The 23,136-nt window shown below is 50.2% G+C and overlaps 1 protein-coding gene across 3 annotated transcripts in view; it reads left to right on the plus strand.

Moving 5' to 3' along the window:
- Nucleotides 1-1,044: 1,044 nt before the first annotated feature.
- Nucleotides 1,045-23,136, plus strand: part of Inpp4a (inositol polyphosphate-4-phosphatase type I A) — a 44,985-nt gene continuing 22,893 nt past the window's right edge. The window contains exons 1-13 of one of the 3 annotated variants that reach the window (XM_055607038.1): nt 1,045-1,157; nt 1,433-1,512; nt 1,731-1,842; nt 2,594-2,684; nt 3,071-3,218; nt 4,555-4,685; nt 6,499-6,603; nt 7,112-7,220; nt 9,116-9,133; nt 12,190-12,373; nt 13,458-13,676; nt 14,538-14,793; nt 17,850-17,882. In XM_055607038.1, the coding sequence (XP_055463013.1) occupies nt 1,104-1,157; nt 1,433-1,512; nt 1,731-1,842; nt 2,594-2,684; nt 3,071-3,218; nt 4,555-4,685; nt 6,499-6,603; nt 7,112-7,220; nt 9,116-9,133; nt 12,190-12,373; nt 13,458-13,676; nt 14,538-14,793; nt 17,850-17,882 (1,540 nt within the window). In that variant the 5' untranslated portion in view covers nt 1,045-1,103. The remainder of the gene's footprint in view (nt 1,158-1,432; nt 1,513-1,730; nt 1,843-2,593; nt 2,685-3,070; nt 3,219-4,554; nt 4,686-6,498; nt 6,604-7,111; nt 7,221-9,115; nt 9,134-12,189; nt 12,374-13,457; nt 13,677-14,537; nt 14,794-17,849; nt 17,883-23,136) is intronic. The other 2 variants (XM_055607029.1, XM_055607048.1) reach the window with 2 other exon arrangements.

The raw sequence follows: 23,136 nt of genomic DNA on the forward strand, positions 1-23,136 counted from the left end.
TGCATGGCTGGAAGGTGATGCCTGTGCGTCCAGTCTAGGACTGCACATAGTATAGGATGCAGGGTGGGAGCAGAGCATCACGGAGTCTAAGAAGCTTTTCTGTCTGCCGCGCAGGGGTGCTTGCCATAGAGCAGAGTAGCTAGCTCTGCAGGACTGCTGCATGGAGGTCTCATGACTCTGACAGGTGTCTGGGGGAGGGATGTGGGAGGAGTTAGCGGAAGGAAGGAGTGGGAAGGACAGGCTTACAGGAAGACCCAGCCGAGGTAGACATAGCAGGAAGGGATTGTGGTCTCCTGTCAGCACCCGCTCAGCAGACAAGGCCACCAAAGCTGAACCCAGGCCTTAGCCTGCTTTGACGATTCCTCTGGCATGTGGAGGGAAGGTTGGGGAGGGCTCATAGAAACCAGCACTGAGAGAGAGACCTAGGGCTCCCGAGGGAGGGAGGCATCACTCAGGTAACTGCTTGCTCTGCTACGTAGTGCTGCTGAAAGAGTGAGAAGAGATTGATGGAGCTCTGAGGCAAAGCTTCCAGAAAAAGGCACCCATGACCTAGAAGCTAGAACCTGGTCCTGAAAGAGGACAGCCCTTAAAGGTCAGCTTTAATTATTCCAGACACAGGATTCTAGAAATAATCACTGAAACTGTCCATTTCCTCTTTGCTCTGCCTTTGCACACATCTGACAGGAACACAGCTAAGTAGCAGTCTAAATATGTAGCACACCTGAAGCTGCATCACCAAGAACGCTCCCCAAGAACCTGCTCCCCAAGAATGCTCATGGGTGTCTGACCCAAATTCACTCAGGGTTAGCCAGCAGTGAGTCCCGTGTGGCCTCTGCGGCGGGCCTGCTGGTTGTGCCCCACGGTGATGCTCCTGTCAGGCTACAGCTTCCTCTTTGGAAAGCAGAGTTCTTTGGTTCTTGTGCTGTCATTAGCATTTGTGTTGAGCAGATCAGTAAAAATGTTACTTTCCTCGTTCTGAAACCATTCAGGCAGCTCAAAAACAATTCCTCAAGATGAATTCCAGCTGTTTTCTGTTCCAGGGAACCAGCAATCCCATCTTTCTAAGCAGCATCGCCTTCTTTCAAGATTCCCTTATCAACCAGATGACGCAGATCAAGCTGTCTGTGTATGACGTCAAAGACAGATCTCAGGGAACAGTTAAGTAGCGTGTGGTTGCCGAACAGGCTCCCTTCACTTACTGTGTGTAATGGTCCAAGCGAGCGGTAGCCAAGATTGAGTTCACTATTGGCTTATAAATTAGCCTATTTGGAAACATGCTTCTCTCTGGGAACTCACTTCTGAGCTTTGTTATGGGTTAATGGGGTGAGGGTGGGAGGGAGGTGTTTCAGGAAGCTCGTGGTTCCCTGGGCTGTGGTGCATGGGTCGGAGGAACGCCCAGTGTCCTTACCCTGCTTCTCCCTGTCTCTGTCAGATGTATTTACTGGGCTCTGGAACATTTGTTGTCAAAGACCTGCTCCAGGACAGACCTCACAGACTGCATCTCACGCTGAGGTTGGTGCTCGCCCTAAGCCTTTGCAAGGCCGTCTATCCTCCCGGGGTCTGTCTCGGGGGGCGGGCAGTGGTGTCTGCCGAGGAGAGGTAAGATGAGCCACTCAGTGTCCGAAGGCCTGTCGGGACGGTGCCTTGCTTCTCCTAGACCCTGGTAACCCAGGATGACTGAGCTTTGCTCAGCCAGAACAGTGTTCCTCAAGGCACGACGCTTGTTGCAGGTCTGCGGAGAGTGACCGAGTGGGCAACATAACTGTGATTGGCTGGCAGATGGAGGAGAAGTCGGACCAGAGGCCCCCCGTGACCCGGTCTCTGGACACCGTCAACGGACGGGTGAGTGGGTACCCTCTCATGGCTTCAGAACCGTCAGAGGACTGATCTTCACACCCAGCTGTGCTTAGTGGAGGGCAGGGAGGGCTGTCCGGCATCACCTCCCAGCGACTGACTCTCAGGGCTTTCTTGGGGGTGATGTCAGGAGAAACAGAAGGGCTCCTGCTGTGACGTGCAAAGCGCTGCTGGCGGGGGAATGGCCTGTGCTCCAAGCCACACTGGCTGCCTCTGTGGCACAGCATTGAGAGCAGAGTCTCGTTGCTGGAGTACAGATGGGGCAGTGGGAAGGTGCAAGTGAGGAGGTGATGGCGACGTATGCCTCCCCCACATCCTGGTGACTGTCTCCCCAGTCACCTGCTTCACACTGCCCTCCTCTCGGGACTCTCCCCTCCTATCCCGTCTCCTCATGGCCCACACAGTCTCTCACCCAGACAGTTTCCAGCTTAAGAGCCCAGCACTGTCCCCCAGGGTGCTCAGAACACTGGCTGAGCATATCTGGTGTCATCTGCCTCCGTTTGCATTTTGTATACCAGACTGACACCCAAGGTGAAGTGACTTAGAAGACAGGTGAAAAGTAGGCATGCATCCAGCGTGGGCAGGGACATCTGTGTGTGTGTGGTTGTGTGTGTGTGTGTCTGGGCAGCTTGTGCACTGTAGACTAACACTGCATGATCAGCCGCCAGGTCTTATGTTTCTGCCAACACCCTGGAGTCCTCAGACCCAGTGTTCTCTGCTTTTCTCTAACTCTTCCCAGATGGTTCTGCCTGTTGATGAGAGCTTGACCGAGGCCCTGGGAATCCGATCCAAATATGCTTCTTTGCGAAAAGACACCTTACTGAAATCGGGTAAGCAGCTTGCTCTCCCCCGACTGGCCACCCTCTACTCCCCACCCACTATGGCTGTCACCCACCGGCCCCCGTTTCCACCTGTTTGCTGCTGTTCGTGAGCATGGCATTTTGTGCAGTGATGCAGAGTCAGGGTGCCTTGAGGATGGGCGTCTTATTTCCTCTTCTTTTCTGCCCCAGCCCTGCGCACTTTAGTTACTTTCGTCCCCTGGTGTAGGGAGGCATGTCAGGGACAGCCGCTTGGTGGGGCTTGATTTAAGTGGTTTTGGGGGTTTCTTGTTGCTGCTTGCTTGCTAACTCTCCTGGGGGAACCAGGGCCTGAGTGGGAGGGAGCGTGCAGGTGGGTGTGCAGCCTTTCACCCTCGGCCTCTCCGGTCCCTCCTCAGTGTTCGGCGGCGCCATCTGCCGCATGTACCGGTTCCCCACCACTGACGGCAACCACCTACGGATCCTGGAGCAGATGGCAGAGAGCGCCCTCTCCCTGCATGTGCCTCGGCAGTTTGTGAAGCTGCTGCTGGAGGAGGACGCGGCCAGGTGAGACCGCTGGGAGAAGATGACCACCACCCGCGCCTTCCACAGGCAGCAGCACACCCCCAGGCTCTGCCAGCGCTGGCCCTGAGCCTCAGCCTTCCAGAGGCTCACAGGCCTAAGCCCCAGAGGCTAACTGACATCGGCATGTCTCCCTCCTTTGTCCCTTTCTCCTGTCATTCACCCTGTTTGGGGCCACAGAGATAAGGACCTGAAGGGTCCTCTTCTCCCAGAGCAAAGCTCTCATCCTAAGGCAAGGGTGAGGCTATTTCCTGTCAGTCTCAGACCGTGACCTCCACACTTTTTCTAAATCAGTGTTAGTGATTAACACCATGTATCCAGAAACTCAGTACTATAATGCAGATGTTTTTAGTTTTCACTCTGAAAAATTCAGAATTTGAGAAAAATAGCAGGAATACAGTGAGTACCACATACCTTGCATCTAAATTTACAAAGTTATTTTGCAGTTTTATCTGTTTGTGTGTATTATTTGTGTCATAACTTTAACTTAAAAGCCATAGTCTTTATTTGTACATATTTATATAACTGTAGTCGGTTTCTCTGTGCATGTTCAGTTTCCTTGCGTTAATTTTCACCATGCAAGGGTGGAGCATATGTGCTGTGGTGTCACGTGGGAGGGCAGAGGATGGCTGTGCGGACTCTGTTCTCTCTTTTCACCATGTGGCTCCTGGATCCAACTCAGCCACCTTCATCCACTGAGCTGTCACACCTACTCTCATGCTGTGGTTTTTTTGTTTGTTTTACTGTTGCCTGCTTTTCATTTCATGGTGCATTACTGCTTGAAAGTGCCCCTTCCCTGGGCAGGTGCTTTAGAGCCGTTTACGTTGCTGGCCGCAGCGGCCTGTGATACGCTAACACTCAGTGTGGGCAGCAAGGGTGCTCAGGAAGGCCGATGGCCACTCTGGAAGTGAGGGCCTGTCGCTGTGTACTTGGCATGGAATGAGGGTGGGAGCAGAGTGCGTCTCACCGCTCCTGCCCTTCCGCTCTGGAGTACTGCATCGTCCTGCAGAGAGCTATACCGTTGCCTGAGTGGAGTCTTCAGGGTCACCCGGCAGAGCCGCTCCTTGGCCACCGTTTTCCTCTCCCCTCATCTGCTGTTGGCCCTGAGCACTTAGCTCAGTTCCTGTGCTTTCTCTGTGTGCTTCTCAGTGATCTGGCACATCATCCTGTGTTCTGGCGACTTGGTTGCCCTTGCACTGGCTGTGAAGCTGCTGGCCTGGCCCAGGGAGCAGCGCTGCTGCTTCTCCTGTGTTCTCCGTGTTCTACCCCCAGCTCCAGGGGCAGCGAGTCAGCCTGTGGCCTGATGTGTGTTTGTTTGCAGAGTCTGTGAGCTGGAAGAGTTGGGGGAGCTGTCCCCCTGCTGGGAGAGCCTCCGGCGCCAGATTGTCACCCAGTATCAGACTATCATCCTCACCTACCAGGAGAACCTAACTGACCTCCATCAGTACAAAGGTGGGTGCGGTCCTGCCTCCTAAGGTAGCTCCCAGACTCCCACACAGCTATCTGAAGGCCTGGGGAGCTCAGACTTGCGCTGATTATCTCAAGTGTGTTTTTAAAAATAGATTCTTATGTAGGTGTGAATTCTTTCCATGCTGGGGTTTTCAGATCATAATTAAAATGATAAACTGGTGAATTGGAAGAAGACTTTATGATGTTATTTCCTAAGACAACCACTGCAGAACAAGGTTGATATGAGGCAGAGACCCAGGTTATTGTGGTTCGTGTGGATTCTTCATCCTGGTGGGACCACTGAGAACCAAAGGACACGGGCTGTTCGCCTGAAGCAAAGCAGTTTCTAGTTGAAATATTCAGTGCCATTTTTAATGGATGTGTAAGTTGTTAGAGTGCAGCTCTCTATTTTAACACTCAAAAGAGAAAGTCATGTTCAGGCACCTCAACTTCGTTTTTTCTTTCTTGCTTTTTCTTTTTCCCAGGCTGGAGTCTGGTGGTCAAGCTCAGGGCCTGGTGCATGCTGGGAAAGCACCCTTCTTGAAAATGAGATTTGATTTCCAAACTGTGCAATTTCTTTTTAACCTGTTTATTTCTATTCTAGATGGGATGAATTTTGCTTAATTGTTTTAGTCTTTCAAAGTACTCTTTATTTCTTATAATTTATTTTATAAAGATGCATTTTATTTTATTTTTGAGATTATCACATAATTATAACATTTCTCTCTTCTCTTTCCTTCTTTCTTTCAAAATATTCTTTATCTTTGTTTTTTTTTCCATCTATATAATGCTTTGTCAGTTTAAGAAAAATCATAAACCTTTCCATAAGCTTAGAAAGATGGTGGAATATGGGACTGGTCCAAGCTGAGCTAGTCTAAGTGCATCACTTAGAGAAATGGCAGTATTTGCCTGAAGGGCTGAGGCGCCTGCCCATGCTGGATAAATGCTCCTGTGAAAGCATGGAACCCAGGCAAACTTGAGTTTTCTTGGACGGAGCTTCTCAGATATTAGAAGCATCCGGCTATTCTGAGACTCTCAGGTAAACACAGGCCTTGGCAATATTTCTTGCAGTGCCACAAGAAAGGCACATGGCAGGTCTGAGAGTCACAGCATGGCTACCAGACTCCCAAGACAGAGAGCAGAACACACAGGTGCTGTCTGCCCAAGAGCCGCTGATGCATTGTTTCGTACTAGTTGGAATGTTTATTTCTTCACTGTTGTCATTTTCATCAGTAATTCTTTTGGTTGGTAGTGTATGTGATTCCTGGTTTGGTTTCGGATTCTGATTCTAGTAATAAGATTTTGGGTGCTGGTTACATTGTCCAACCTCTCTAGCCACGGCATGTGTGAGGGAACTTACTTAAATGTGTTGGAGAGGGCAGGCTTCAGTGCCATGTGGCCTTGTTGAACTTGATGGGCCTAAGGCGAGGCACAAACCTTTTCATCACTTCGGATTGAGATGTGCTGCCCGGAAAGAGCAGGCTCCGGGCTCTCAGAGGATCTAGAGTTGGCGGGCAGCGTCTGCCGTGGTCCGCTGGCTTTTTATAGTGTTGGCACCATGCTGCCTAAGATCACATCTGGGATGTGTGCCGTGTCTGTGTGGTGGCCTGGGCCACAGAAGGGATCATCACTGCCCTAGCCTTGGCATGCAGAGCCAGTCTCCTGGCCACAAGCTATCCTCTGTACTGTGTTGAGTGGCCACTCCTGTCTTGCCCCTGTTGAGGTAAACCCGCTTCCATGCGGCAGCAACTCAGGGCTGTGTCCTACTTGTGCATTCCGCATGCTGACAGGCTGTTTTCCTGCTTCTGTTTCTTAGGTCCGTCATTTAAAGCCAGCAGTTTGAAAGCAGATAAAAAGTTAGAATTTGTTCCCACAAACCTGCACATACAAAGGATGCGAGTTCAAGATGATGGAGGCTCAGGTACTTACTTTTCTTACCCTGTTGCTGGCTGGTGTTCTGCCCCTCTTTTTGGGAATACTTGGTCCCTGAGCTGTCCTTTATCTGGCTCATTTTTTTTTTAAATGCTAGACAGCAAGAGAAAACTCGTTCTCTTCCTGTCTCCCTTCCTTCCTCCCTCCCCCACCAAGGACCTTTGAAAATTTTCAGTTACAAAATCCAAACCCCACCCTTACATCTTCAGCTTCCTTTTGTTCTTATGGCATAAAGTCGCCCATAGGTGAGCCTTCCCAGGCCAGTTGGAAGTGCGCCTTTGGCAGCCCAGGCGGCTCTTACCTTCAGACACCAGTAACCATTCTTACTAAGTCAGTGTTGGCTCCAGAAAGCCTCTTTTAGCCTCTGGGTGAAGGGTTAGGGAGCCAGAGGCTGTTTGCACGTGGGCTGTAGGTCCCACAGTGCTATGCGTGTTGCTGTAGCTGGCTTGTCTGCAGGCCTGACCCAGAGTAATGGAGGAAAGCTTTCTGTCACTCAGATCAGAACTACGATGTCGTCACTATTGGAGCCCCAGCAGCACACTGCCAAGGTTTTAAGTCAGGAGGTCTTCGAAAAAAGCTGCATAAGTTTGAAGAGACCAAGAAACAGTAAGTGAAGGACGGTATTTGTGGTCCTTGTACAGCTGTGTTTGATGTTTGTGAGTTAAAATAAGAATCAAAACAGAACCGCAAAAACATCCAGCCGTCTGATCTGCTTCCGCGTGGCTGGAGGAGCTGCCTTAGGGACCTGTGCTACTCTGTGTGTGTGCGTGCGTGTGGCTGAGGAGAGTGAGCAGTGAGGGCATCTAATCACCAGTCCAGTACTTTCCAAGTGAGCTGCACACAGAGAGCCAGCTCTTGAGTATTGCAGCAGGCAGCTGCCTGTGTGCAGTCCTGCCGTCCCAGCTTCCAAAACAATACCTGGTCAGTTGGCGGAAAACCTGTAAAAGCCTCTCACAGGACCGTACTGTCAGGGGTTGTTTCCCTAGTTCCTAAAGCCCCTGGCGTGCTGTGTCCTTTCCTAAAGGACAGCAGTGACAGCATCCCCACTACTGAGTGGGCTAGAGGCTTGTACAGTTCTGTCCTGAGCAGGAAGTTGCCAGCGAGGCAGGGGGGAAGCCTCAGATGAAGCGTTCCGTGGCTATCTTCCAGAACGTCACCTGGTAGACATTAAGTGGATCAGAGGGGTGAGTGCACTTGAGGCGAGTGCTGCTCGTGTGAGGCCTTGGTAGCAGGTGAGACAGAGGAGGCAGCATAAAGGGCTGAGTTTCAGAAGACTAACTATGGTCTCAGTGTGATTGGCCACTATGGAACATACCTATATGTAAGGTGAGGTAGAGAGAACAGACCAGTTTGGTTTTCCCAGAAGGGATGAGGTAGCAGGTTGGTGGGGTCAGGCGTGAGGGAATGAGACAGAATGTTAGTGGGATTTCTCTATGGAATGTGGTCTCAAGATGAGAGTGGAATGGCTTGAGAGACATGAAGCAAAGGTCCAGGGAGCCCCCAGAGACCCCCACGGTGGCAGGTGGAGGCATAAATGAGAGTTGATTGGTCATTGTCCAGTTCTACTGCCATGGCCAGAGTGAGGAGACTGCAGGACTGGGTCAGGATCTGGACAGACTGGACCGGTGGCCGTCAGGGACCAGTGAAGTCAGAAGGCAGATCAGATGCCACCGATGTGGGCGATGCCAGTGGCTGAGCAGGGAGCAAGAGAGGCCATGCTGAGCAGTTGCCCTTGCAATGTGTGTCAGCCAGCCCTGGGTGTGAGGAGGAGACATGTGCAATGGCTGGGGTCAGCAAAGCCACTTCAGTGTACTAGCGAGGCTTCAGAGAGCCTTGATTCTTTCCTACCAAGCACACAAACTGGGTGGTCAGACTCTCCTCCGCATTCATGTCCACAGTGTCCTAGGGAGTAGGAAGAGGGCAAAGCTTCTGTCTCAGTTCTGCACAGTCGGCCACAGTGTGTGTGTGGCCCACTGTTGCCTGGTGCTATGTGGAGACTGAGTGTGTGAGCTGAGGCAACGTGATTCTCTGACAGAAAAAGTCCATTCATTCTAGCTGACCAGTCAGGAGGGGTCACCAGGCTGTCCCTTGTCCAAGAAAGGCTGCAGTTTGGATACTAGACGACTTTACATTTTAGCTTCAGAACTTATTTCTACACTGCCTCTTTAGGCCTTTCAAATATGTAGTACAGATTTTATGAAACTTTGTACTAATGTCATAAGCCCACTTTCCGACAAAGTTTGTGCTCTTTGAGCTTTCCTTTAATGCAGATGTCCTGTGCCCCTGGTGGGATGGCTATGGGCCTTGAACACTGACCACAGACTTGTTGAGAGAATAAGCATTTTGGACTCATAAGTTTGCTTATCCCCATAGTCATGCCCTCAACAAATCATGTCTAATTATTTTGAAGAAAAAAAAATAGCCAGCTTTTAAATTATGCTTTGCCTGTGATATTTGCTAACAATGGCTAATGCTTCATTTGGTGTTTTTTTTTTCTTTAGCAGTTTTGAGGAGTGTTGGTGAGTTTTCTGTCTGTGGAGAGTGTATGTTGGTTCTTGCTCTTGTGCAGAGAAAGCTTGTGCTGTCCTTCATCCGGGTGGCTCCATCCCATTTGCCGCTTGGCTCTCAGTTCCGTGTCCTGTAGACAGGCTCCTCCTCCAACTGCAATGCCCTTGATAATGAATAGCCAGTCTGCAGCCTTCCTGGCAAGCCTGAGGGCAGTTTCTTCCTACACTCAGTAGAGCCAGGTCCACTGTGCCTCCTCCCAGGATACAGAAGAGCCCATTGAGGACTCTGGGTGCTAGGTACCCCATCATTCAGCTGCTACATTTGGCAATACACACCTTTACCCAGTGAGCCATCTTGTGCCCCCCAAGGCCATGTGGGAACCTTTTTTTTTTTTTTCAGCACATGGTAGGCAAAGCTGGATCACTCTGCTCAGCCTCAACCATGTTAAGTTTTTTCTTTTGAGACAGCGCTCACTAACTTTCCCCAAGCTGGCCTTGGACTCAGCCTGCAGCCAAGGCCTTTCTCAAACTTGTGATCCTCCTGCCTTAGCCTTCAGTAGCAGGTATTGCAGATCTGTGTAATCACCAGGCCCAGTTCAGTCTTCTTTTACAAGGAGCATGAAGCCTTTGAGTTGTCATTTTCCTCTTATCTGACGGAGCCGGTTACATCTTTGTAAAACTTAGAGTATTCTGTCTGGCCTCAGTGATGGGGATGTTCGGGCCAGTGCTGCCCGGTAGGCAGCAGGCAATAGCCGAGAGACTCTTTCCTCCCGAGGATTAGATGGAAGTCAGAAGCTACTGCGTCTACTAGGATCTCCCCCTAGTCCCAGACTGGGAACCAGCAGCTCACCAGGAGGAGGTCCCACAGCCCTATGGGAAATGCTGCTACCTTGATCTAATGAGCCAAGAGGCTCTGGGGCTGGGGCTAGATCCTCGTTAAGAGGCCAATGCAATGCTGGGAACACACAATGGCAGGGATAAACTTACCCAAGAAGAGGCCTCAACAGCTTTCTCTTGAGGGTCCCTTCCCTGAGGGAGGGAAGAAGGCATCTAGGAAGAGTGCTGCTGGAACCATTCCTCATGGAGAGACCATTCTCAACACCCATGTTTTAGAAGTGTGCCCTCAGAATCTGTGTCCCTTCTCCCTCCTAAGGCTTCTCTGAAGGGAGGCTCCCTTTTTCCATAGCAGGCTGCATCAAATCCCTAAGGGCCTGAGGGATGCACAGTGAACTTAGGACATGGAGGGCCAAGGGCCCCACTGCCCCTTGGTAAGTTCCAACCCAGCTGTTTTATGTGGCCCTTATTTGGAAAGTTCTTCAGGTTCCATCTGAACTGAAGACTCTAGACCTTCCATCTCTGAGGAAGGGCTTGGTTTCTTCCATCTTTCCACTCTTTCCCCAGAATACCAACCATTCTTAGGACAGGTGGTGAACCTTCCAGCCTGAGAGCAAGGGGACGCCCAAATCTCGGTCAAACATTTGGCTCCACCCCAGGGGTGTCAGCTATGCAGTGACAGCCTTACTCTTCATGTGCAGAGTAACAGTCCACGCTTAAGCTTGCATGGCACTCTGTGAGTAGCCTCCTCGGCTGCTGAGGACAACCTGGGAGCCCGGATAATGAGCAGAACAGTAGGCTTCTCCCCAGGGGCAGCGTGGCCTCTGCGCCCCACCCCATTGCCTTTGTGTGGCGCCTGATTTTGGAGCTCACTGAGTACATGCACTTAATACATGAACTCCTCATGTCCCCAAGAGCAGTCCCCTGAACTTGCTCACCGTGTGTCAGTCCTAGGTATGTTGCTCTAACAGGTGTGCACAGCCCTGGGCGCATGCAGCAGTAGACACACATGGCACATGGTCCGTGTAGACTCTAAAGGTTGGGGGCCTGAAAGAACAGATTCTCCTTTTTAATCTTTTTGGAAATGTATTTCCAAGACCCGATTGTCCCAGTGGCAGCTATTCATTTGGGAGCGGATTGCAGATTGGAAAGCAGCTCCTGCACGAGGCGCTGTGGAATGATTACACGCTACACAGGCAGGTGCGGTGGCAGCCGCTGCATGGGCTTCCGGCAATCCATCATTGTCTGCTGTGGTGTGTGGGCTTGTGGTGGCGGTGTCCTCTGGGGCAGTTTGGTGTGTGGTGTTTGCATGTTTGTCCCCTCACCCAGAAGGAGAGAGGGCCGTAGTGGTTTCTTCCCGACTTCCTTCTGGGCCTCCTGGAAAGGGCTGAGGTGACACTCCTCTCCAGCCACTGGGTAGTGTGTGAGGAGAGTCACCCTCTGTTCTCCACGTTGCCCCTCCTCCCTGGAACTCAAGGTGAGCCCTTTACTTCAGAAGGGGCAGCATTCCCTCTGGCCGCAGCTGCCCAGCCCTTTCACATCCCGTTCCCAGACACACGTGCTGTGAGCTGGTGAGGGGATGGAAAGGGTGAAGGGCTGTGGCTTCAGAGCCATTGAGTTGTTGGGGCGGCCTCTGGTTGGCACAGTCTCTACTTTCTGTGATGCTGTTGTCAACATAAGGAAGTCCTGAAACAGGAGAAGGAAAGGAATCCCAGTGCTGGGAACTTGCTATGGTTAATATGTGAGAGAACAATGTGGGTCTGGTCACAGGAAGCCTAAAAGCCCTGTTGCCCAAATGAAGAAGCAAACTTTAGGGTGTGGGTTTTGGTTCTTTGAAAAAAAATTTTTTTTTAATACATAGTTCAGTGTCTGTTGTAGTGTGGTAATTGATCCCTTCTGGTGTAAGTGGGTAATTGATCCCTTCCTCATATGGAAGGACTGCTCATGAGTTAGTAGATGAGGTTCCTAGGTAAGATCCCAGCATTTGCTAATTATTACAGTGATATTTGAATGCATTTACACATGCAAATGTGCGGTAATACACAGGATACGGGTGCAGTGCACACAAAGTGTTAGTCATGTATGTGTTATACTTCTCCTCAGATAAGAAGGGTCTTCTAAGATGGCCTTTGCCCAGCAGCGACTAAACCACCCAGGAAGAGCTCTTTATTTTTGGGATAGTCGTGGGTGGTTGGATGATTTGGAGAGCCCCTTAGACCTGTTGTTCCTTTTAGTACTCCATCTAGCTGCCAGTCCATAATCTACATACCACAGGACATCATCCGAGCCAAGGAGATCATTGCCCAGATCAACACCCTGAAAACCCAAGTTAGCTACTACGCAGAACGGCTCTCAAGGGCGGCGAAGGACAGGTCTGCCACTGGCCTTGAGAGGACGCTCGCCATCCTGGCAGACAAGGTGAGGGGCTGCCCAGCTCCATGTGGGTGGAGAGCGCCTCTGGGTTTCTGGCAGCTACTGGGCTGCCCAGAAGAGGCCTTTAGAGAGAGTGGCATCGTGATGACCCTGAAGGTTTTTCTTTTAAATCCGCCAAGTTTCAGGGAAGCCTGTGACTGGCCAGTGGTCAGGTGTGGCCGCAGACCAGCCTGTTGATGTGCGAGTAAATCTGTGTTTATTTTCCCTGGCTTGTGCTGACAAACAGCTTCCTTAGTGGCATCCTAGTTAGCACCAAAATACCAATTATTCACTCACAAGAAATGAGCAATATAACCTTATTGGTGTATGTAAAATTAATTTTAAAAGTTCTGTTCAACTGTGACTCAATCCTGATTAAGAATTGTAAGCATCGGCGAATACTAAGAGAGCAGCTGTGTCAGCACGTGGTAGATGGCCTTCTTCCCATCACCCATTCTGATTGCACCTCTCCACCCACACCTGGCTTGATGACGGTGCTGTTGGTCCTGCTCGGAACGTGTTAGATTCCTCACATGAGTTCCCACAGGACAAAGACAGACCAGGGCCACCGGGAAAGGAAGCTGCGGTTGTCAGCAGTGAAACTGGGAAGGGCAGAGCACCTGTTGCAGTCTCCAGGATGAGGCATGTGCCACCAGGACACTAGTCATTCAGAGCCTGATGCATTAAAAATGCTCTAGTAATTGAACCAAAGTACTGTGTGACCCCCAGGGCCTAGCCCCCGAGGCTGGGGCAAAGTCCACCATATGGTCAAAGCTGGAAAATGAGCCATTTCCTCTAGAGATCTAGGGTCAAAGGCAAGCAGAGCCAAAAATGCCAGGTAGGAGTCTCAGCCTCTCCCCATCTTCCAACCACTGCTGGGATAAGCAGACCTAGTCCTCTAGTCTTGCAGGGAAGTTCTTGCTGAGATTATCCTATCGGCTCTCATGCTGCCTTTGTGTTTTGATCCGCTACAGAAGGCTGTCCTGCAGGCTGCGTGGAGCAGGATGGGCGGGTGAACATTGGCCTTAGCCTGCGTCCTTCTCTGAGAGCGCACATGCTTAGCAGCCTTGGTTTGTGTGTGTCCCTGCAGACCCGGCAGCTGGTCACTGTCTGTGACTGTAAGCTGCTGGCCAACTCCATCCATGGGCTGAATGCAGCACGGCCTGACTACATCGCTTCCAAGGCCTCGCCTACCTCGACCGAGGAGGAACAGGTGATGCTTCGGAATGACCAGGACACCCTCATGGCCAGGTGGGCAGGACGGAGCAGCCGGTCTTCTCTGCAGGTGGACTGGCACGAGGAGGAGTGGGTGAGTCTGCTGACCCGGCCTGTTGAACTTGGGTTGCAAACTAGAGCAGTGCTACCTGGGACCTCCCTCACGGAGTGCCCAAAGGCCAGCTGCTTTGCTAGCACACCTCAGGTCTTCTGAGCATGTGGCTTGAGGCCAGCAGATGCTGAGGTACACTGTCTTCAGACCACAGTGTGTATAAATTTACATGATTGTGTTGGGACAGGCCTGTCTTCCTCAGGGTTCTTTGTGCTTGAAAGCAGGAGCTTGAGTGCTCAGGCTACTAACCCTGGCATCTCGTCTCTTCATTGTTCCCGAACTGGCCAGAGAGCCGGATCCTTGTCTCTCAGGAAGGGACACATGCTGCAACTTGTCATTTGTTGGGGCTGCTTCTCAGAGGCAGCCCATGAAGCACTGAATTATTAATTGGCAGCGAAGTGTTCCACCAGCTCTGGCAGCCTGTGGTCTGTGTGGGTTTCTGCCCCCCACTCCCAGCCTGCCCTCCCTCCCCCCAGCTCCCTCTCTCCCCCCAGCTCCCTCCCCCCAGCCACCAGCTATTTCTATTCCTGTCCATTGGAAGGAAACTTCAGTGCTTGTGATGGTTGTAGGTGGCTTGCAGTGGAAAGAGGCAAAGGGTGAGCTCCTGGTGCCCTGGGGCCTGTCAGATGGGACTGGAAGGCTGTTGGTCCTCCAAAGAGTTGTCAGTGAGTGTCTGCAAGCTCTCAAGCCAGCGACCACAAGGCTGCCGTTGTCTTTGGAAAGCTCATCTGACTTGAGGGCTATTTAGACATTATGGGCTGGGGCGAGAAAGAGACGGGGTTAGGCTGCGTTCTCTTCTTGTTTCTTAGTTACACGAGCTGACCCGGTGCTCTTGGTCTGCAGGAGAAAGTGTGGCTGAATGTGGACAAGAGCCTGGAGTGCATCGTCCAGCGGGTGGACAAGCTGCTGCAGAAGGAGCGCCTGCACGGGGAGGGCAGCGAGGACGTCTTCCCCTGCCCTAGCACCTGCTCCAGCAAGAAAGGTAACCGGGACAGCCAAGCCTACTGGATCAGACCGGAGGACCCGCTCTGTGACGGCCCCTCCTCGGCATGCCCCTCCTCCATGCCCACTGCTGCATGCCATCCTCACCCAGGCACACGTGCGTATGCGTCCACGCTTTCCATGCAGCCTCAGCCCGTGCCTCGTCACTTCTGTGTGTCTATGTCTCCCATGCCATGCCTGCCTCCCCCAAGCAGACCACGGGGAGGGCTGTCAGAGAGCACAGGCCTGCGGGGAGTCCACATGCCAGAGCAGCAGACAGGCAGGGTAGAGGCTCCTGTCGTCTGTCCATGCCACTGAGCCCGCCACATCTGCCTCGCCACCGTGGGCAGACGGGCCCTCCAGGGCTGCAGTGTCACGGCGGGAAGTCTTCTCAGGTGGTGAATCCCCTGAGAAGCTGCCAGGGGCTGCATGCAGATGCCTCTGGGGTGTTACTCTCAGCGTATTGGAAATGGGTAGAGCTTCGTAGGAAGCCTGCCGGATGAGGCATGCTGGCAGCCCCAAGAGCTCTCATTGGCTAGGCATGCTGTTACCCAGCATGTCACCTAGTGTCTTAGAACTCAGTCAGATGGCAGATAAGCTCGACTGACCTGTCTGACCCCACTCTTAGAGGGCGACCCTGAGTGTAACACAATTTGCGCAGCAGCACGCTTCAGAAAGGGCCACTGGGCACACTGCCCTCAAGATAGGCCCGAAGGCTGAGGACTGATGTGTCGAAAACCAAGTGGCTTCGTGGTCCCTCCTCTTCGGTGCCTCTCACCTTTTTCTGTAAGAGCTGAGAACACTTGGGTCATGTGAGCCCTGGCTGCGCACCCAGCTTCTGCCTCCCCTTTGCTCTCCACGAGGAGCTTTAAGCTGCATTGAGTCCCCCAGAGGGGTGCAGGCTTGGCTTGGAGATGAGGACTTGTGGTAGACAGCAGCCATTGAGCACAGAATCATTCACCAATCCCTCGTCTCATTGGTCTGCAGTGTTTCCAGGGCACTGTCTTCCTTGAACCTCTGTTTCAGCCATGTCTACATCGTCTATTTCCTTTCTCGGGGGGTCACACCTGTCACCTTTTCAAGCCTGTGATTGATTCATCCAACTAAGCTGTGTCTGTTTTGTTCCCATTTTCCTGTTGTTTATTTTTTTTTTCTGAAAGTTACTTTTTTCTTTAGTTCATTATTTTTTTCTCTTTTAACATTAACTTGTCTGTAGGTCTAGGGATGTAATATATGGTAGATCACTTACTGTGAATGAATGTGAGGCCCCTGCAGGACTGAAGAAGAAATATATATAATTTTGTTTGTAACTTTAAATATTTCCTGCAGAGGAAGAAATGGCTAGATGTTTTAAAATGTAGGAGCTGGTGTGCTGTGTGATAAGGCTGTTTGTTTTTGACTCATTTGTCTCTGGCACTTGTCCTCGTTAGGGTTTCTGTGGTGGTAATAAAACACTCACATGACCAAAAGCAACTTGGGAAGGAAAAGGTTTATTTTGAAGCTCATAGCTTACGGTCCTCCATCCAGAAAGTCATGGCAGGCACTCAGGGCAGGAACCGGAGGCAGAGAATGATACAGAGGCCATGGAGGACCCTCCTTCCTGGCTTACCCAGCCAGCCCAAGCCTGGTACCACCCACAGAGGCCTGGGCCCTCCCCCTCAATCACTAAGTAAGCAAATGCCCTGCAGGCTCACTGACAGGCCAGTCTGGGGAATCTTTTCTCAGTTGCTGCATTGTTAACCCAGAATCTATGCATACCCCAGCCTCATGTACCCCTGAGATGCTGAAATTTGTATGTGACTAGGGAGAAAGTCCATAGTGGCCATCAAATCTCAAAGGCCCCATGACCCATGACCAGTTACGAGCCACTGATCTGAGAGTAACTGAGGAGCCTCCTTTCTCCCCTTGGGTTGAAAGGTTTGTTTCCCAAAGTGAGTAAACTCTGACAGGAATGGTCCCACCCTGCTGTGTGAGAGCACCACAGGCGCTCCAAAGGCCTAATCTTTCCTCATAGACCAGAGTCCTGCAGTAGAGGCGATGATGAGCAGAAACAAACACACACATACACACATGCATGCACATGGCTTTCAAGGCTTGGGAGAACTCATCAGAAGATGGAGGCTTAAGAATTGCTGACCATGTTGGGCACATCATTTCACACCATGAGGGGTCCTGACCTTCACCAGCCGGCCTCAGGAGTTCAGTTCTGACAGAGGGGCTGAGCTCCTCAACTTAGACACGGCCTTTTCTTTCCATCTTGTCAGTTTAATGAGTCATGTCCAAACCCAACAGGTGCCCTCCTTCCCTGACAACACCCTAAACTTGTTCCGGCTAGTCTTGGGAGACTAAAGCCCTCTTGCTTCAGTTTCCTATGGACATCCTTTGAAGCTGAAGCTCAGACACAATATGAAATGCAGCTTTTCCCCTTTGGTGCCTTCTCTTATTGTCTTCTCAGATGGCACATTGGCTTAACTAGGAATTGTAGCATTTTCAAGGGGAATGTGGGGGGTCAAATGAGTGCACCCCAGTAGGACTCGGCAAAACTGAACCAAATCAAAACTGGTATTCTCTGAAGACGTTCAGGGGCGGTCCAGCTGGAGGGACAGCCTAACTGGAGGAGTTTCCTATTGGAGCCATCTTTTAAATCATCTGCTTACTTTAGTTGCAGTTTAAGGACTGGCGTAAGGGTCTGTGGCCATATTGGGTTTATCATTGGGCCCTCACAGTTTAGAGCTCAGCAGTCCATCTTGAACTCTGGACTCCCTCATGAGCCAGGGCGGTGGGTTCCACACTGCATGCTTGGTTGGTCAGTCTCTCCCACTTGCTGTTGAAAGCTAACAAGGGGCTCCATGTCTACGTCATCATCACTGTGGCATCTGTGGCATTGTGTGTTGGCTCACTCACCCTGAAGAACATTTTATGTTGGAAGTGTCAGCAACATGGATGTTGATTGTGGTGAATCACAGTGGTTCACCCCCGAGAGGGCTCCACTGCTCCCCGCAGCAGGGATGCCCCTGGGAAACTGGGTAAGAGGCGCCTGGGCCCTAGGCCTCTTCTCCGTGTGTTTAAGCACTTTGTGCAAGCTGCTGCTGCAGTAGCTCTGACACCGAGCTGCTCGTGTTTGAACTGTGTGCTGCTCCTTAATCATCCCTGTTGCCCTCCGTTTCTGTGCAGATTGCAGCTCCCCTCCCGAAGAGTCCAGTCCAGGTACGTGCTTTGCATTTGAGGCTTCGGCTGGTGGCTTTTCAATTTTCAGGTAGTGCTTGTAGCTCAATTAGCAAGGATTGCTTTGTGCTCCCATAGTCGGGAAAACATTTCAGGACTCTGTTAGTGTTGATGTTTGGTGAGGGAATTCCGGCCTGGAGCAGGCCGCTAGACACACTGTGCTTTTTCTCCTGTACCTTAAAACCTTTCCATTTGAGTTATTTTTGAGAGCACTGGGCTTCGTGTGGTGGGCGATCTGATGTAGAACGCTCTATGTCTGTAAACAGTTCTTGTAAGCTCGCCTGGTTTTCTGCACGCAGCGTGGAGGCGCAGTCGGATGATCTGTGTCCACTGGGGGTGTGGCGGCGTGGCACGCTCGCTCTCCAGCTGCTGGATGCAGTGCAGCTTTAGAACTCTTCCCAGACATTGATCTAGGCCTCAGTTGGGATTACTGCTACAAATGGAATCTTTCCACTACATTTTCATAAAGAACCTAATGTCCCTAGGTCTAGCTCGAGGGTTGGCAAACTACGGTCTTGAGCTAAATCCTGGCCACAGGCTGCATTGTGCTATTTTATTGTCTAGCACCTGTTGTTTTCAGTTACTGCAGCAGAGACTACATTACTGTCGTAAAGACTCTATTGTAGGGTTACCTTCTGATCTTGTTCCTGATGAGCTTCCTGTAAATGCCTTGTGGTTTTCTCACAGTGTGTATGCGCCTTTCTCCCAGAAACAATGCAATCAGCCCAATGATTGCATATTTCTGAGGAGCTATAAGTTGGAAGGACACCTGCTTTAAATCTAGAGTACAACAAATGGTTGGGGCAGGATTTACAGAGCCATTTCTGCCCGCTGGCACAGTGCCACGAGTCCACTCAGTGTGACCACCTGGCAGCAAGCCCGGAACTGCGCTGGAGTTTGTCTCTAACTGGGCCCGCCACACCTTCCCAGTTTGCTCCCTTTATAGTTCTCTTTCCCCAGACACCAGTGCAGCAGCCTCCCGCGGGTCTCAGGTCCCAGTGTCATAGACGAGCCATCAGGGTCATGGGCCTTAGTAGATGCACAGTTAACTGCCTGGTACGTGTCTGCTGCTTGACTCAGCCAGCACCTTCAGATAGCGGACTTCACTGAGCCTTGGTGGAAGTCTGGGGCCATGACCACCGGTGAGGACCAGAAAGGGAGGCCTGTGAGTCTGTGGCAGGAGCTCAGGGTTGTTCTTCACCTCTGGTTTTTGTTGGCACACAAATGATACCTTGAAGTAGAATTTGGGGGGATTGCTAACACACCCTTTCACTTTTAGTTATCTATTAGGAGTTTCTGTCCCACTTTAGAAGTTGTTTAGTTTCCAAATAAAAGCCACAGAGACTCATTTGATTTATAATAAGCTTAAAAGCACTAGAGCTGGGCAGATATCAACCCTCTAAGCTATTTTGCTATTTCCCAGCCATGTACCCCAATATTACTTGCCATTGTTCCTGTGTGGGCTGCTTTTGCTCCACCAAGCCAGCCCTCACGGCCATGGATGTGCTCATGGTCCATGATGCCCTATGCCGACTTCCTCCTCCCCCTCCTCCTCCTCCTCCTCCTCCTCCTCCTCCTCCTCCTCCTCCTCCTCCCCCCTCCTCATGGTCTCTACCTGAGACCCCAAGTCCAGGAACCAAAGCTCTTTTCTACCCAGCTCTTTTCTGCCCAGCTATAGGCCATCTAGCTTTTTAATTAACCAGTCAGAGACAATTGAGGAGCAAAATTTACACAACATAGTTCAGCATGCATGAGAATGTAGTTGTCTGGACGGCAACCAGATCTTGGGGCCCAGAATTTAGTATCAGAACATAGAGCACCGCACTAACCCGCAACATTTCCCCCTTTTTGTCTAAATTAAAAACAGGCGCCAAATATTTTTGTAATGTTACAATGTCAGTTTTAGGAGTTGAGCAGCTAATGGAAGCCTATGGGATTCATGTGGAACTGCAGAAGCTGTCTCACCCAGCCAGCAGTGCATGCAGGCTATAAATGCACACATTCAGACCATTCTGAACTATGACTGTCAGCTCAAGCAGAAAACCCTAGATTAGGCTTTGAGTTTTGCCAAGAACTTTGAGTTTCTTCAGTGTTTTAGCTCACGAGTAACAGTGCACTGAACAGGCAAGGTGTTCCTTCTGCTGTTAACATCCATAGAGTGAACGGCATGAGGTCATCTTGGGTTTTACTTTGCATTAGCACTTACATGCAGACTAGCCCAAGCCAATGACCTCATGACTACAAAAGTAAATCTTAAAAAGCAAAATGGCCATTCTTGGAAGACTGTAGAAAGACATTCAGCCGCAGTTGTTAAAAGTCTCATCAAAACGATGCAGCCTTTTATGAATTACGCCACAATTAAAAATTTAAAAAGTAGCCTCCAAATATGCAGCTCTGAAAAATAAAATATAACTTAAGATATTTTGAAAAGACCAGGTAAATAGAGGTTCAAAGTTATCAGGACACATTTTCCTAAGGCTACCTGGAACCAGGCTGTAAAGGATTCTGCCATTTCAAGTTTACCACTAGTTCTCAGCTATCAGTTTACAAGTAAGATGTTCCATTTTGTTTCTTTATCGAGGGAAAAATAAATCTACCTCAAGACTATACTGTGAGGGTGGTGATGGGGGGGATTAGACAACAAGATCCAAACATTCCCATGCAAAATGGAAGAACTCCCATTGTGCTAGAAGTTTCAGTCATTAAGATCCTTTCCATTGAGATGATTTAAGTAAAAATACCAAGAGCCAGGCCTAATTTAGTCCTTGTTTTCTGGAAGAAAGGCCTCAAAAGCCCCAATTTCAGGTAACAATATTTTTAAAGATCAATTTAATGAGGTCTTAATGTTCTTTTATGCTTGTTTTTTGGTTTCTAATCTTAAAGACTACATTAAAACTTAGTTCAGTCCCCAGGAGGTGTTGTTTTGCTTTGCTGTATCAAAGAATCCTCAAAGACCTCTTCCTCAGAACCAGCTAGCTCCAGCCTCCAGCCTGTGCTTCCGAGGCATCTTTTTCAACATCTTGAAAAGGTCGTGTCGGTAAAACATGCTCATGAACATTAAACCTGGCGGTTAGGAAGACTTAGCTTCAGAGTTTAAGTGTTAACACGTAAGCGCTTGCCGCTGGATCTGCTGCATCACGCCACACCCTCTCCTTCCTCTCCGCCTTCCACACAGAGAGTAATCGTCTTCCTTACTCTCAAAACCTCTCCCTCAGGACTTTGTTTTCTTATATTTAAACCAAACACTTCTTCCTATGATTTTTTTTTATACCCAGCTTTCCTAGTGGTTTGTTTTGTTTTGTTTTGTTTTGTTTTGTTTTGTTTTGTCTGAGCTGCTCAGCTTAGCATATGGCCCTGGAGGTTGGCTCTGCCCCAGCCATGCCAACTCACCTCAGCTCCAGGCAGCTGAGGTCTTTCTGGCGTGTATCCAAACTGGACTGTGCTCCCCAGAGAATGTTTCCCAGGGATGACAGCTCAAGCCACAGAGCAGTGCCTGGGAAAAACCTAGGCTGTGTGCTTTGAGGCTCCACCCCGCCTGTCCTGGGCCCACTTCTGGCTGCAGCTCTTAGGAAGCCCTTTTCCTGCAGGTTGTGCCTGAGTCTCCAGTCTGATTCATCTTAAGGAAATGGGTAGGAAACTGCTCTGGGAATTGCTTGTTTCCTGCCTTTCTATCTGGGACTTAGATTCTAAGCATGGATTTTGAGAGTCTGACGTTGGGTGCCATCTGAAGCAGAATTATTTGAGGGAAGTTGCAATACCCCCTTTTGCTTTCAATTATCTATTTGGTGTTTCTATCCCACTTGAGACCCTTTAATTTCCAAATAAAAGCCACAGAGACTCATTTGATTTATAATAAGCTTTAAAGCACTAGAGCTGGGCAGATATCAACCCTCTAAGCTATTTTGCTATTTCCTAGCCATGTTCCCCAATATTACTTGCCATATTGTTCCTGACTGGGCTGCTTTTGCTCCACCAGGCCAGCCCTCATGGCCATGGATGTGCTCATGGTCCATGCTGCCCTATGGACCATCCTCCTCCTCCTCCTCCTCCTCCTCCTCCTCCTCCTCCTCCTCCTCCTCCTTCTTCTTCTCCCTCCTCATGGTCCCTACCTGAGACCCCAAGTCCAAGAACCGAAGCTCGGCCTACCTCTTTTCTGCCCAGCTATAGGCTATCTAGCTTTTTAATTAACCAGTCAGAAATAATTGAGGAGCAAAGTTTACACAAAGTTTATACAAAGGACAGTGTATGTGAGAATGCATACATTTGTACTGCAACCAGATCTTAGGGCTCAGAATTTAGCTAAATACACAGAGCACCAGACCAATCCCCCAAAAGCCTTCAGATAGGGGATCTTACTGAGCCTCTATAGTGAGTGATGTGGATGTCTGGGCCCACGGCTAGTAGTTTGGAACAGAAAGGGTAGCCTGTGAGCCTGTGGCAGGAACTCAGGGGTTCTTCTTTATTCTGGTTTCTGTCAGCACACAGATGATACCTGGCTCATAGAGTTCTTCCTCCACTTGGGAAGTACTGGTGGCTTTTCCACAGTTGATGTTAGACATGGTTCCCTGCTGGGAGTGTCCTGTACTGCATACTCAATGTGCATGAAGCGCACACAATCCAGAGACCAGAAGGGTTACTGGATGAGTAAAGTGCCTGCTGTGCAATCACGAGGATCTGATTTCAGCTCCCCCAGTAAAAAGCCAGCGGTGGCAGAGCATGCTTGTAGTCCCAACACTGGAGGGAGGGGTTGGAGCCAGGCTGGTCCCCAGAGCTTGCTGCCTGGCCAGGATGTAAGCCAGTTGGTGTGCATCAGGTTCACTGAAACACCCTATCTCAAAAAGTAAGGTGGGGGGCGACAGGAGAGGGGACAGGAAATCAGCACAAGCTTTACAGGTGCACGTAAGGATGCGCACAGCTACATGTGAGCACATGCATGCATATAGCACATAGACATAAAATCATACAAACATGCAGACACAAACGTTCACATTGATGGGTTAATTAAAAGCAAAAATAGACTGTGGATTCAAGGCTGTGAGCACTTGAAGTTATCGAAAGGAGCTACAGGTGTCACAGGTTAGCAGATAGCTAAAGATTTTACCCCAGAAGTGAAACAGCTGCAGGGCTTAGAACATTGCTTAGTTGACCTGATTCACTAAATTATAATAACAACAACAATAGCAACAATGTCTTTCTCTTTGAGCTAGCACATTGAAAACCCTTCACCAACTTTAAC

Source organism: Psammomys obesus, unplaced genomic scaffold, assembly GCF_907164565.1.
Source record: "Psammomys obesus unplaced genomic scaffold, mPsaObe1.curated_primary_1811, whole genome shotgun sequence".
Lineage (NCBI taxonomy): Eukaryota > Metazoa > Chordata > Mammalia > Rodentia > Muridae > Psammomys > Psammomys obesus.